Source organism: Pseudophryne corroboree, chromosome 10 (assembly GCF_028390025.1).
Source record: "Pseudophryne corroboree isolate aPseCor3 chromosome 10, aPseCor3.hap2, whole genome shotgun sequence".
NCBI lineage: Eukaryota > Metazoa > Chordata > Amphibia > Anura > Myobatrachidae > Pseudophryne > Pseudophryne corroboree.
In genome coordinates this window covers 18,517,509-18,532,941 of record NC_086453.1, presented here as the reverse complement: position 1 = coordinate 18,532,941, position 15,433 = coordinate 18,517,509, and the positions used below count along the sequence as shown (strand labels likewise).

The window sequence follows — 15,433 nt, the reverse complement described above, 5'->3', positions numbered from 1 at the left end:
GCGGCCGTATCCTGAGAGGGTAGTGCCACCTTTTTTGACAAACGTGTGAGCGCTTTATCCACCCTAGGTGGTGTTTCCCAACGTGACCTATCCTCTGGCGGGAAAGGGAACGCCATTAGTACCTTCTTAGGAATTACAAATTTTTTATCAGGGAAAAGCCACGCTTCTTCACACACTTCATTAAGTTCATCTGATGGGGGAAAAACTACGGGTAGTTTTTTCTCCCCAAACATAATACCCCTTTTTGTGGTACCTGGATGTAAATCAGAAATGTTTAACACCTCTTTCATTGCTTCAATCATGCAGTGAATGGCCCTGACAGGCATTAGGTTTGACTCATCGTCGTCGACACTGTTATCAGTATCCGTGTCGACATCCGGGTCTGCAAACTGAGGTAGCGGGCGTTTTAGAGCCCCTGACGACCCCTGGACAGGCACGAGCTGAGATCCCGGCTGTCCCACATTTGGCATGTCGTCAAATTTCTTATGTAAAGAATCTATAAGTGCACTCATTTCTTTCCATAAGTTCATCCACTCGGGTGTCTGCCCCGCAGGGGGTGACGTCCCTTCAAAATGCATCTGCTCCGCCTCCACCACATCAAACATGTCGACACAGCCGTACCGACACACCCCACACACACAGGGAATGCTCAACAGAGGACAGGACCCACAAAAAGCCCTTTGGGGGGACAGAGTGAGAGTATGCCAGCACACACCAGAGCGCTATATATATACAGGGACTAACTGAGTTATGTCCCTAATAGCTGCTTTTCATATAATATATGTATATATACTGCCAAATTTAATGCCCCCCCTCTCTTTTCCCTCTTACTGTTACTGTATATTGCAGGGAAGAGCCAGGGAGCTTCCTTCCAGCCGAGCTGTGAGGGAAAAATGGCGCCAGTGTGCTGAGGAGATAGGCTCCGCCCCTTTTTTCGCGGCCTATTCTCCCGCTTTTTATGGAATTCTGGCAGGGGTATTTACCTCATATATAGCCTCTGGGGCTATATATTGAGGTATTTTAGCCAGCCAAGGTGTTATTATTGCTGCCTCAGGGCGCCCCCCCCCCCAGCGCCCTGCACCCTCAGTGACTGGAGTGTGAAGTGTGAGAGGAGCAATGGCGCACAGCTGCAGTGCTGTGCGCTACCTTGGTGAAGACAGAGTCTTCATGCCGCCGATTTTCCGGACCATCTTCTTGCTTCTGGCTCTGTAAGGGGGACGGCGGCGCGGCTCCGGGACCGAACACCAAGGACTGGGCCTGCGGTCGATCCCTCTGGAGCTAATGGTGTCCAGTAGCCTAAGAAGCCCAATCCGGCTGCAAGCAGGCGAGTTCGCTTCTTCTCCCCTTAGTCCCTCGCTGCAGTGAGCCTGTTGCCAGCAGATCTCACTGAAAATAAAAAACCTAAGTCTATTCTTTCTAAGAGCTCAGGAGAGCCCCTAGTGTGCATCCAACCTCGGCCGGGCACGAATTCTAACTGAGGCTTGGAGGAGGGTCATAGTGGGAGGAGCCAGTGCACACCAGGTAGTCTGAAATCTTTCTAGAGTGCCCAGCCTCCTTCGGAGCCCGCTATTCCCCATGGTCCTTACGGAGTTCCCAGCATCCACTAGGACGTTAGAGAAATATATATTAATATAATATAAAGATCAGAATCTTTTCCATCACTGAATTTTAACCAATTGAAGTATCCAATGGCAGAGAGCCATTACAAGCGGGAATGTAGTCACAGCACAGTTAAAACTCAGTATTACATCAACCTTATGCTATTGAATTAGACTGGGCAGGTCTCAGAATAGTGGATTTCCAATTCAATCATAAACTCTTCTAAATGAAGGCTGTAAATGGAGTGTGCAGTGCGATAACATGCGAGTATTCGATCTGAGAAACAGATATAAATTTACTTTCCCCCAAAACATGCAATATAGCCACCTGAAACGGGCAGCGTCAAGGACAAAAAAAAAAAATTTGCCCTGAAGTAGTAACCGCGGGCCCTAACCGCCCACGTCATGGTATAGCATAATAGGATGCCAGGCCCCCTGGGTAGAGCATTTCTTCTTTAGCCCCTGATAGTTCAGACAGCCAGCCCCATGTCAGGAGCATCTGCTTGGAGAATAAACTGTGGATAAGAGAATAAGGGGTCTATTTACTAAGCCTTGGCTGGAGATAAAGTACCAGCCAATCAGCTACTAACTGCTATGTCACAGGCTGTGTTTGAAAAATAACAGTTAGGAGCCTATTGGCTGGTACTTTTTCTCCATCCAAGGCTTAGTAAATAGACCCCTAAGGGAGCTGAAAGGACTGCTTGATGTCCCGAAACGCAGACCGACGCACTCCAATCCGATGAATATGCTCCTGTGTTGAGTTTTTTTGCTAAAATATGTTGGCGCAACTAAAACAAAAAATAAATGCCTCCTATAAGGTCCAGCCAGGCCCAAGCACTTTTATGCCTCCTTAATCATTTGGGGTACCGGGTTGTGGCCATGATTTTATAAAGTAACATTTTAGGGCAGCCGTTTCCTCATCACATGCCAGATACATTCATATTTCTGCCTGTTACTGTGCTCTGCAAACTGCCCATTAGAGTCTGGGTGGAGATATTAGGTAGGCCCCAGCTGATCAAGGAGGAGTCCACACACGGTATGGTGCAGGTGCAAACTGTGGAAATGCAAAAGAGTGTACTTCCATCCAGCAGTTGTGCATAGTAAACAATCACCACCAGAGAGATCCTCAGACCACTAAATTCTCAAGGAGGGCAATTCAGTTGTTTGAGAGAATTAGCTCTCTTCTAAAGTGCAAGCTAATTCAATTGTTTGTGCGACCAGCCCCGCATTGTTTGCAACAGCCGCATTCTTGTGGCCTAATGCACAGGATTAGGCCACGGCTAGTCTCAGAGCGCTACTTTGCTCAGATTTCTGCTTGAACAGTAGGGGGGTGCAAGCAGAAATCCACAAAGAAGTGCATCCTCTGGGCTGGTACCCCAGAACAATTGAATTAGCTCCCAGCCACTTTAGACAGGAGCTAATTTTGGTACACGGAATCACACCCAAATAAGTACACAACTACTCAAGGCTTTTTGCCATATGACCCATCGAATGGCTAAAAAGTTCTACCACATTTTTAGCCACTGGTCTAGGTCATTTCATAGTAAACATGACGGAGTATCTGGTGGTGTGAAATACATCCACTAATGGCTCTCACACCTCAGAAAATGGTTCTAGTGGGCTCGCTAAGTTAACACCAATTTCTTTTCAACATTTTCCCATATACAAGGGAAATAGGTAGAGCACACAATCTCTATTTAATTCTTTCAGTAGTTCTCTCATACTGCCTCCTAAATGATCACCCTATGGGTAGTGTTCACTCTAGGGTGAACAGATGGCGGGGCGATAACGGGGGAAAGATGGCACTACTGCGCACATATCTGGTGCATGCACGTCCTAATGGGGCATGACCGCTTGGGAAGGGGGTGTGGCGGTTACATACCATGTTTTCACTCTGGGGGGGAGGGGTGTACAGCATGTATGGATTTACTAGGCTAGCCCCAAGCTCTTTACTCAAACAGCCTAATGGCAATGCTACATGGGTTTAGACTTTAGAGAAGACTAATTGCTGAATAAATACCCTAATAAGGATTAAGCTATTCATCACAACCATATTGTCAGTCAAATAGAAAAAACATATGTATATTGTGCCAGGACAACCCTCATTGCACATGGTAAATGATTAAGACTTGACTCAGCCCCACTTCTAACACCAATAAACAGTACGCTGAGAGAGAGGACTCCGGATGCACAGCATTCACCAGAAGATTTCTAAGACCCAAGTGTAGGAACATAAAATCAGTAACAACAACAAAACTGGGGAGGGGGGGGGGGGGGGGGGAATGGAAGTGAATATTATTTACCTCTGTACAGTGAAGCACAAAGATGCGAGACGGCATTCTACAATCCTTCCTAACACTGGGCTCTATGAAAGTCATAAGCCCACCCAATGTGAGTGAGGGTAGTAACTACTCTATGCTTTAGTAGAAAATTAACCCCTTTCTCACATGTGGCAGACCACCCCCCTGCCACTCACTCTCTGAAATACTTAGCAGACCCAATAAATACAGCACTAGAAGGGTTGTCGGCATGAAAAGATGTATATTTGATTAAATCTTAATAATGTTTAATACAGTTCTGTTACCTGATCTATCACACACACTGGAGAAGTACACTTTGTGAGTTGAACCACTGCCTATCACTTGGAGGAAATAATGTCGCCCGTTATCACATGAATTAATAGTCTGCAATCTAAAAAATGAAGTTGGTTCAAGTAACAAAATGGCTGCACCTGCCATGGGTTCCCTTTAACTTTTGCACAGCACACTGTGACAAAGCAGTAGAATAATTTCAGCTGAAAGTCATCCAAAAATATATGGCTTAAAAACAAAAATCTGTCAGCACAATGTCATCTCATTCTAAATAGCGTTAAGGGCTTAATACAAAACCATAGACACAAGGGAACCAAATCTAACCCAAAACAGACCACCATCAATAAGCTATATCAAGTCTGAACGCGGCTTTGTTCAAAGCCCATCTCATGAGTTGATAAAGTCACTGTTCTTTATACCTCACCACTGGGGGCACTGTTCTCCTGAAACCTATTATACTATACTGTCAGGGCTGTGGATGTATTAAATCAATCTGCAGAAAGAAATAGTTTATCATGTTTAAAACTGAACTACCACCAAATAATAAACTTCCATCCTACCCTAGGCAGAGCACTGGGCCCAACGCCATGCATCCGTTATTCCAAGGGCTCCGCGGATTCATCTTGCAATACCGATCGAACGGAATTTGATGGTTCTGTCACAGCATGAACCAGCCCTCGGAGTTGCGGAATGAAGGTTAGTGCCATTACGCACTAGATCAGGCCTGGCCAACCTGTGGTTCTCCAGATGTTGCGAAACTACACATCCCAGCAAGCCCTGGGACAGTTTTAGCATTCCCTAATAGCAAAACTGCGGCAAAGCATGATGGGACTTGTAGTTTTACAACAGCCGGAGAGCCACAGGTTGGCCAGGTCTATACTAGATGGTAATGCAGTTTTAGGCAAATGCATCAATATATCCCAATAATCTCAACAACATTTTACCTATTAAGTAACGAGCTTATGCGTTTGTCTAGCACATGTGCAGGAAGGCTTTGCACACAACTCAGCTCTCACTGGCTGCCCGACGCCCAGACACCGCACAACTGCGCACACGTCAACTACCTGAATAGACTGCAAGCTCTTTAGTGTATTAGTCTCTTTCCACTTGAATTCTAGTGCCCGAGACTAGCCGCGGCCAGCACGCATGGAGGGCCAGAAGCTGCAAATAGCTATAGCCAGGCTGCTGGGCTCAGGCTCTCACTGAACACCGTGGATTGTTGCAGCATTTACCACCACACAGCCCATGTGCCTCCACACATACACCATCCATCTCTGCACAAGCATAGTGATCTAACATACAGAAAAGGGCGTTTCACAGAAGAGATCACCAAGGTAGGTTTATCCTCATCTCATGACAAGACAGATGACAGCCAGGGCTCACACTACGCTTCATCTGACATCTTCTCTAGAACACACGTATGAATTACTCAGGGAAAGAAGACGTTATTTTTATGTACTCCTACGAGAGGGAGGTGACATGTAATTGCCTGGCTGGAAGCATATAAGTAGACTGATTGATCACCCGCGGGGGCCGGGCAAGCACAGCCAAGCAATAAACCTCTTGACAGCCTCTTACAGACATGGGAGTACCTGTGTTTTACCATGTATAAATCATACAAAACAAGGTATTCGCCGTTCACTTAAAAAAGAGAGAGATGTTTAGCGGCCACATACACGGTATTGGGAGACTTGCCAAATAAAATAAACTACTAGCCTGCACGGCGGTATTGAGGTCTCACGTGCGTAACAATGGCAGCGTTCATTCTAGCAGCCTGCACCTGTCACAGCCAGTGCTGAGATACAGACCAGAGTGTGCTAGAAGCACCAGAGCAGACACTGACACCCCAGACAGGAAAGAGGAACTGTACGGGTTGTGACAGGTGCAGGGTGCTAGAATGAACATCGAAGGTTTGTGATCATTTAGAGCAGCGATTCCAAAACACGGTCCTACATTCCAGGTTTTTAGGATATCCATGCTTCGGTACAGGTGCTTAAATTATACCCCTTTCACACCGCACAAATAACCCGGTATACTGCTGTGCGGTGTGCAAGGGGTCAGTCCAGAATTCCCGGGTTTTGAGAACCACGTTTTGGAACCATTGATTTAGGGAGCTATCTTCCAAAAGTGCAAGTTCCCCATAGGTAAATGATACCGAACTGTAGCATCTTACTAACCAGCATGTCACTTCTACATGCTCAGGCAACACGAAAAACAGGAAAGCAATAATACATCAGTTACAACGCACCACTTTATAACACGCATCTATAACATCGGCCTCCTCAAACTATGGGGTCGATTCAATTCTCGGACAGCTGAATAGCTCCGGGAATTAGCTCCCGGTGCTATTCAATACAGCGCCAAGTGACACTCAATTGTCAAGAATACTACTCTCACCCCTGGAGGATGCGAGAGGAAATCCGACAAAAGTGCTGCCGCGCGGCCGGCGCGAGGCTGATTCTGTCGGGAATCATCACCGCGGTGGGGAGGTAAGTCGGAGAATGCCTGTTCTCCCGACAAATCAACCTGTTAAGTCCGTGAGAACGGGCCTTCGCCGACTTAACTTGAGCTGAATTGAATAGCGACGGGAGCTCGTTCCCGGCGCTATTCAACTGTCGGAGAATTGAATCGACCCCCCCAGTGGCTGAAAGGGAAGCCAAAATTTTCAGAACAGTTAAAATGAACATTAAACTGTCTTTTAATAGAACATACCAAGCAATGACTACTTGACGTCATACATAACTTACAAGGCATAAGTGAAAACAAAAACTACTAATTTAGGGAATTACCGTCAGATTTGGAAATTTGTTCAATGCTATTCCTAGCAGATTCCTCACAGAGGGTCCCATTACACCTGCATCTGGAGTCACACACAGATGGGACAAGGCTGAGCCTCTTTCACCCTGGTTGTAGATACACTAGCAGACTTTCAGCACTACTGACCTTACAATCAGTAACAATATATTATGCGTGTTAAATCAGACAGGGAGAAACAATGTAGCAGCACGCCAATACAGATAACATTCAGCAAAAATACATACAATGTTTTCCGAGAATGAAAACAGCAAAGATTGCTCTAGATTTTCCCTAAAATAAACAAGCGTCTTGAGTAACAAATCTCCAGATTGCCAACAAACGTCAAATAAGTGTGCATGGCTCTCCGATATAATTTCTCAGTCACCCCTGTCACAACATCGTGACTAACCGGGGGGGCAATAAAATGCATTTGACGAGAGGAAATTCCATGTGCGCAGGTGTCTCAGAGGCGATCACAGGGTTTCCTCAATGCAGATTTACATCAGTAGGATTTTGGAAAATGTATCTATAGGTGTGTACACACGGTGCGATGTTACCTTACCATTTTGACTATATAGAAGGGATATCGCAAAGTCAAAATCAGAGAGAGTCAATAACTCACCGTGCGCATGCACCTTAAGGGTTTCTAAAAATAACATTCCCTGAATGTAAGCTCTTGGGGACAGTGCATGGTGCTGTGCAATGAACAGTATACAAACACACAGTGACTACTATTATACAGATCACTATAGCAGCAAATGGCAGAATATATAATAGAGGGGGGGGCACACAGCAATGAGGATGACTTTGGGGGGGCATGGGGTTAACTTGGTGGGGGGGGGGGGGACAAGAACACAGCCATTGGGATGACTGGGGGGGGGGCGGAACAAGACAGCCATTGGGTTGACAGGGGAGGGGGGTGGACGCAGCCGTTGGGATAAAATTTTGGGTGGGGGGGCATTGGGGGGGGACAGGACACACACAGTCATTGGGATGACATGGGGGGGGGTGGGGGGACAGCCATGGTGATAGCGGACACACAGTCATGGGGATGACTTGGGGTGGGTCCGGCCATGGGGGATGGGTTGGGGAGGGTGGGAAAAGCCATTGGGATGACTTGGGGAGCAGGGGACACAGCCACATGGATGACTTGAGGAGGAGGGGGGACACAGCCACAGGGATGATTTGAGGAGGGGGGTGGGGGGACACAGTCATGGGGATGACTTGAAGAGGGGGGCATAGTCATGGGGGATACACTGGGGAGGAGAGACAGCCATGGGGAATGAATTGAGGAGGTGGGAATGCTATGGGGGATACACTGGGGAGGGTGGGAAATACATGGGGGATGAATTGGGGAGGGTGGGAAATACATGGGGGGATGAATTGGGGAGGGTGGGAAAGACATGGGGGATGAATTGGGGAGGGTGGGAAAGACATGGGGGGATGAATTGGGGAGGGTGGGAAAGACATGGGGGGATGAATTGGGGAGGGTGGGAAAGACATGGGGGGATGAATTGGGGAGGGTGGGAAAGACATGGGGGATACACTGGGGAAGGTGGGAATGCTATGGGGGATACACTGGGGAGGGTGGGAATGCTATGGGGGATACACTGGGGAGGGTGGGAATGCTATGGGGGATACACTGGGGAGGGTGGGAATGCTATGGGGGATACACTGGGGAGGGTGGGAATGCTATGGGATACACTGGGGAGGGTGGGACACACGATCTGTCTGGGGACCACCATTCTGTCACCTATTCCCCCCCACCTTCCCGTGTGACAGCCGCTCCCCGCTCCCGGTGCCCCGGTTCCCCGCCCACCTCGGTGCTGTCACTGTCCCGGCCACAGGCCCCCGCCAGGCGCTTCATGTTCAGGTGGAGTCCGAGGATCTGGAGCTGAGCCGGGTCCGAGCTCTCCGCCCCCTGCCCGGCTTTGTGGAACGGCACCCGTGCCCTGTCCGCCCTGCTCCCGCTCCTCCCCACCCACGGCCGGCCCGGAAAGCGGCCCCGAACCGAGCCCGAGGCTCCGGGACCAGCCGAGGCCGCAGCCGCCATCTTGATCCGCTCGGCGAACTACAATAATATCGCGCACGGCGCCGGCGCCAAGGACTCTGCTGCCAGCCGGCCGCCTCTAGGCGCGGGGCATCCTGGGACGTGTAGTCCTGGCAGGGGCGGGCGGCGCGGCTCTCACTGGGAGTACGGACTACAATTCCCATCAGCCACCGCGCCCTATGCTGAGGCGAGCGGGGCCCGGGGAGCGCGGGGAGACGCGGGAAGTGTAGTCATGAGAGACCGCCGCCTGTAGCGGGCGGCGAGCGCGCTGAACTCAGAGGGGAAAGGGGGGGGGGGACGGTTCGGCGGCGAACGTGTACCACACGGAGCGGCCTATCGGTCTACGCAGAGCGGCGCCGCTGAGGGACCGAGTAATGACAGCCCGGTCCCACCACGCACAGGTGGAACGCGGGGCATGCCGGGAGCTGTAGTTCAACGGGATGGCTCAGGCAATGTGCTCCTAAGCGTGACGGAACTACAATACCCATAGGCATAGCGACAGGGGCCGCTGCGCATTGTGGGGAGGGAGTCTAACGCGTTTCCCGCGCCCTTGTGTGTGGCTGGGAGCTCAGGCGCAGCGGCACTACAACTCCCGGCGTGCTTTGTTTGGAGGGGAGGGGTCTGGCTGGAAGTGGGAGGAGAGGGGACTGGCTGTGGGGCCGGGAGAGGAGGAGAGGGGACTGGCTGGGACTGGGAGAGGAGGAGAGGGGGCTGGCTGGGACTGGGAGAGAGTACTGTCTGGGAGAGAGGACTGGGTGGGAGAGGAGGAGAGGGGACGGGCTGGGAGAGGAGGAGAGGGGACTGGGAGAGAGTACTGTCTGGGAGAGGGGACTGGCTCGGAGAGGAGGAGAGAGGACTGGGTGGGAGAGGGGACTGGTTGGGGCTGGGAGAGGAGGAGAGAGGACTGGCTGGGAGAGGAGGAGAGAGGACTGGTTGGGGCTGGGAGAGGAGGAGAGAGGACTGGCTGGGAGAGGAGGAGGGGACTGGCTGGGAGAGGAGGAGGGGACTGGCTGGGAGAGGAGGAGAGGGGACTGGCTGGGAGAGGAGGAGAGAGGACTGGCTGGGAGAGGAGGAGAGAGGACTGGCTGGGAGAGGAGGAGAGAGGACTGGGTGGGAGAGGAGGAGAGGGGACTGGCTGGGAGAGGAGGAGAGAGGACTGGCTGGGAGAGGAGGAGAGAGGACTGGGTGGGAGATGGGACTGGATGGGGCTGGGAGAGGAGGAGAGAGGACTGGCTGGGAGTGGGAGGAGAGGGGACTGGCTGTAGGGCCGGGAGAGGGGACTGGCTGGGAGAGGGGACTGGGAGAGGAGGGGACTGGGAGAGAGGACTGTCTGGGAGAGGGGACTGGCTCGGAGAGGAGGAGAGAGGACTGGGTGGGAGAGGAGGAGAGGGGACTGGGAGAGGAGGAGAGGGGACTGACTGGGAGAGGAGGGGACTGGGAGAGAGGACTGTCTGGGAGAGGAGACTGGCTCAGAGAGGAGGAGAGAGGACTGGGTGGGAGAGGAGGAGAGGGGACTGGTTGGGGCTGAAGGAGGAGGAGAGAGGACTGGCTGGGGCTGGGAGAGGAGGAGAGAGGACTGGCTGGGAGAGGAGGAGAGAGGACTGGGTGGGAGAGGAGGAGAGGGGACTGGCTGGGAGAGGAGGAGAGAGGACTGGCTGGGAGAGGAGGAGAGAGGACTGGGTGGGAGATGGGACTGGATGGGGCTGGGAGAGGAGGAGAGAGGACTGGCTGGGAGTGGGAGGAGAGGGGACTGGCTGTAGGGCCGGGAGAGGGGACTGGCTGGGAGAGGAGGAGAGGGGACTGGGAGAGGAGGGGACTGGGAGAGAGGACTGTCTGGGAGAGGGGACTGGCTCGGAGAGGAGGAGAGAGGACTGGGTGGGAGAGGAGGAGAGGGGACTGGGAGAGGAGGAGAGGGGACTGACTGGGAGAGGAGGGGACTGGGAGAGAGGACTGTCTGGGAGAGGAGACTGGCTCAGAGAGGAGGAGAGAGGACTGGGTGGGAGAGGAGGAGAGGGGACTGGTTGGGGCTGAAGGAGGAGGAGAGAGGACTGGCTGGGGCTGGGAGAGGAGGAGAGAGGACTGGCTGGGAGAGGAGGAGAGGGGACTGGTTGGGGCTGGGAGAGGAGGAGAGATGACTGGCTGGGAGAGGAGGAGAGAGGACTGGCTGGGGCAGGGAGAGGAGGAGAAGGGACTGGCTGGGAGAGGAGGAGAGAGGACTGGTTGGGGCTGGGAGAGGAGGAGAGGGGACTGGCTGGGAGAGGAGGAGAGAGGACTGGCTGGGAGTGGGAGGAGAGGGGACTGGTTGTGGGGCCAGGAGAGGGGAGTGGCTGGGGCTGGGAGAGGAGGAGAGAGGACTGGGAGGAGAGGGGACTGGCTGGGGCTGGGAGAGGAGGAGAGGGGACTGGCTGGGACTGGGAGAGGAGGAGAGGGGACTGGGAGAGGAGGAGAGGGGGCTGGCAGAGGAGAGGGGACTGGGAGAGAGGACTGTCTGGGAGAGGGGACTGGGTGGGAGAGGAGGAGAGGGGACTGGTTGGGGCTGGAAGAGGAGGAGAGAGGACTGGCTGGGGCTGGGAGAGGAGGAGAGAGGACTGGCTGGGAGAGGGGACTGGTTGGGGCTGGGAGAGGAGGAGAGAGGACTGGCTGGGAGAGGAGGAGAGAAGACTGCCTGGGAGAGGGGACTGACTGGGAGAGGAGGAGAGAGGACTGGGTGGGAGAGGAGGAGAGTGGACTGGTTGGGGCTGGGAGAGGAGGAGAGAGGACTGGCTGGGAGAGGAGGAGAGAGGACTGGCTGGGGCTGGGAGAGGGGACTGACTGGGAGAGGAGGAGAGCGGACTGGTTGGGGCTGGGAGAGGAGGAGAGAGGACTGGCTGGGAGAGGAGGAGAGAGGACTGGGTGGGAGAGGAGGAGAGGGGACTGGGTGGGAGAGGAGGAGAGGGGACTGGCTGGGAGAGGAGAGAGGACTGGGTGGGAGAGGAGGAGGAGAGGGAACTGGCTGGGAGAGGGAACTGGCTGGGAGAGGGGACTGGCTGGGAGAGGAGGAGAGTGGACTGGCTGGGAGAGGAGGAGAGGGGACTGGCTGGGAGAGGAGCAGAGGGAAAGAGCTGGGAGAGGAGGAGAGAGGACTGGCTGGGAGAGGAGGAGAGGGGACTGGCTGGGGCTTGGAGAGGGGACTGGCTGGGAGAGGAGGAGAGGGGACTGGTTGGGGCTGGGAGAGGAGGAGAGGGGACTGGCTGGGGCTGGGAGAGGAGGAGAGGGGACTGGCTGGGAGAGGAGGAGAGGGGACTGGTTGGGGTTGGGAGAGGAGGAGAGGGGAAGGGCTGGGAGAGGAGGAGAGAGGACTGGCTGGGAGAGGAGGAGAGGGGACTGGCTGGGAGAGGGGACTGGTTGGGGCTGGGAGAGGAGGAGAGGGGAAGGGCTGGGAGAGGAGGAGAGAGGACTGGCTGGGAGAGGAGGAGAGGGGCCTGGCTGGGAGAGGAGGAGAGGGGACTGGTTGGGGCTGGGAGAGGAGGAGAGGGGACTGGGTAGGAGAGGGGACTGGCTGGGGCTGGGAGAGGAGGAGAGGGGACTGGGTAGGAGAGGGGACTGGCTGGGGCTGGGAGAGGAGGAGAGTGGACTGGCTGGGGCTGGGAGAGGAGGAGAGGGGACTGGCTGGGAGAGGAGGAGAGGGAAAGAGCTGGGAGAGGAGGAGAGGACTGGCTGGGAGAGGAGGAGAGGGGACTGGCTGGGAGAGGAGGAGAGGGGACTGGTTGGGGCTGGGAGAGGAGGAGAGGGGACTGGTGCTGCTAGATGTGACAGGGGGCTGGGAGCTTTCCTGCATCTTATTGTAGGTGCCATAGACATTGTAAGTCTGTGTTTTCCCTTCCCTGCAAACGAAATCGCTCAGTGGCGTCACGCCGCAGCCCGGGCCGTACATGCCGTTTTTGGAAGACAGTCCAAATTGAGCTGCATGCACGGCTGACAGCGAGGGTCGTTAACGACCTGCAGGGCCGTGCATCGCTCGGCGGCATACTCACGTAGCAGTCAGGTAAATGACGTTGCTCAGGAAGGGTTAAAATGAGCAACATTTAATTTATCGCTAAATGTGTACCCACCTAAAGAGCCACTGAAAACACACGGATACATTTCAGGGCTTCTACTCACGTGGTCCCATATCAGTGGCCACAAGAAAGCATGGATCACATGTAATGGGATACGATTTGGTAAACAATGCGAGTCTGCAATCCCAAAGCTCACATCCACCAGATGTTTTGCCGTTGCAAACCTACAACTTGGGCAATGTAATAGGATGGGAGTTTGCAACTCGCACCTAAAAACCTTACCAAAACTCGCAGATACAATAGACCAGCTTACGTTTGACAGAAGCATGCACAGATCAGTGAGATCCGTAAATGCTTTTGTGCAGCCCCCTCCCCCCCAAACCATAACCAGCCCGAGCTCTTTGAGCCAACCCTGGTTGCAATAATACAGGTGAAACTATAAGTATGGCCCCCCCAGTATTTTAACAACCAGCACCGGTGTCTTGGACTGGTCCTGTTTCCAAAAATATGGGGGGGGGGGGGGGGGAGATGTTGGGGCTCCCCGTATTTTTGCAACCAGCATCGGGCTCCACTAGCTAGGGAGTTAATGCTGAAACCCAGGGACGTGGTGTGAGGTAAACAGCTCAGGAGGCACTGGCTAGTACCAGAACCATATTTACACACAGTATATAAGCCAAAGGGTATATGTGGGCATTATACACAGGTGCAGCGGTATATACATGTGGGCATTATACGCAGGTGCAGCGGTATTTACATGTGGGCATTATACACAGGTGCAGCAGTATATACATGTGGGCATTATACGCAGGTGCAGCTGTATAGACATGTGGGCACTATACACAGGTGCAGCGGTATATATATGTGGGCATTATACACAGGTGCAGCAGTATATACATGTGGGCATATTGCACTGGTGCAGTGGTATATACATGTGTGCAGTATGCACAGGTGCAGGGGTGTATACTTGTGGGCATTATGCACAGGTGCAGCAGTATATACATGAGGGCATTATACACAGGTGCAGCGGTATATAGTTGTGAGCATTATGCACAGGTGCAGCGGTATATACATGTTGGCATATTGCACTGGTGCAGTGGTATATACATGTGGGCATTATACACAGGTGCAGCGGTATATGCATGTGAGCATTATGGACAGGTGCAGCGGTATATGCATGTGGGCATTATACACAGGTGCAGTGGTATATACATGTGAGCATTATACGCAGGTGCAGCGGTATATGCATGTGAGCATTATGCACAGGTGCAGCAGTATATACATGTGGGCATTATACACAGGTGCAGCGGTTTATACATGTGGGCATTATACACAGGTGCAGCGGTTTATACATGGCATTATACACAGGTGCAGCAATATATACATGTGGGCATTATACGCAGGTTCAGCGGTATTTACATGTGGGCATTATACGCAGGTGCAGTGGTATATACATGTGGGCATTATATGCAGGTGCAGCTGTATAGACATGTGGGCATTATACAGAGGTGCAGCAGTATATACATGTGTGCATTATGCACAGGTGCAGCAGTATATACATGTCATTATAGACAGGTGCAGCAGTATATACATGTGAGCATTATGCACAGGTGCAGCAGTATATACATGTGGGCATATTGCACTGGTGCAGTGGTATATACATGTGTGCAGTATGCACAGATGCAGGGGTATATACTTGTGGGCATTATGCACAGGTGCAGCAGTATATACATGAGGGCATTATACACAAGTGCAGCGGTATATAGTTGTGGGCATTATGCACAGGTGCAGCGGTATATACATGTTGGCATATTGCACTGGTGCAGTGGTATATACATGTGGGCATTATACACAGGTGCAGCGGTATATGCATGTGAGCATTATGCACAGGTGCAGCGGTATATGCATGTGGGCATTATACACAGGTGCAGTGGTATATACATGTGGGCATTATACGCAGGTGCAGCGGTATATGCATGTGAGCATTATGCACAGGTGCAGCAGTATATACATGTGGGCATTATACACAGGTGCAGCGGTTTATACATTTGGGCATTATACACAGGTGCAGCGGTTTATACATGGCATTATACACAGGTGCAGCAATATATACATGTAGGCATTATACACAGGTGCAGCGGTTTATACATTTGGGCATTATACACAGGTGCAGCAGTATATACATGTGGCCATTATACACAGGTGCAGCGGTATATACATGAAGGCATTATACACAGGTGCAGCGGTATATACATGTGGGCATTATACACAGGTGCAGCAGTATATACATGTGGGCATTATACACAGGTGCAGCAGTATATACATGTGGGCATTATACACAGGTGCAGCAGTATATACATGTGG

General features: G+C 52.3%; 2 protein-coding genes across 3 annotated transcripts in view; both read right to left on the bottom strand.

The window, feature by feature from the left end:
• KMT2B (lysine methyltransferase 2B) overlaps nt 1–9,443 on the bottom strand; it is a 175,439-nt gene extending 165,996 nt beyond the window's left edge. Inside the window, exon 1 of one of the 2 annotated variants that reach the window (XM_063942182.1) lies at nt 8,805–9,443. In XM_063942182.1, the coding sequence (XP_063798252.1) occupies nt 8,805–9,038 (234 nt within the window). In that variant the 5' untranslated portion in view covers nt 9,039–9,443. The remainder of the gene's footprint in view (nt 1–8,804) is intronic. The other variant, XM_063942181.1, reaches the window with a different exon arrangement.
• A 1,061-nt stretch (nt 9,444–10,504) lies between these two features.
• Nucleotides 10,505–11,135, bottom strand: LOC134966863 (uncharacterized; the record flags this gene model as incomplete). The annotated part of the gene is given in 3 exon segments (XM_063943903.1): nt 10,505–10,524; nt 10,663–10,930; nt 10,932–11,135. Coding segments are annotated over 3 exon segments (492 nt in total), but the record flags the coding sequence as incomplete, so codon positions are not given.
• Between the last annotated feature and the right edge of the window lie 4,298 nt (nt 11,136–15,433).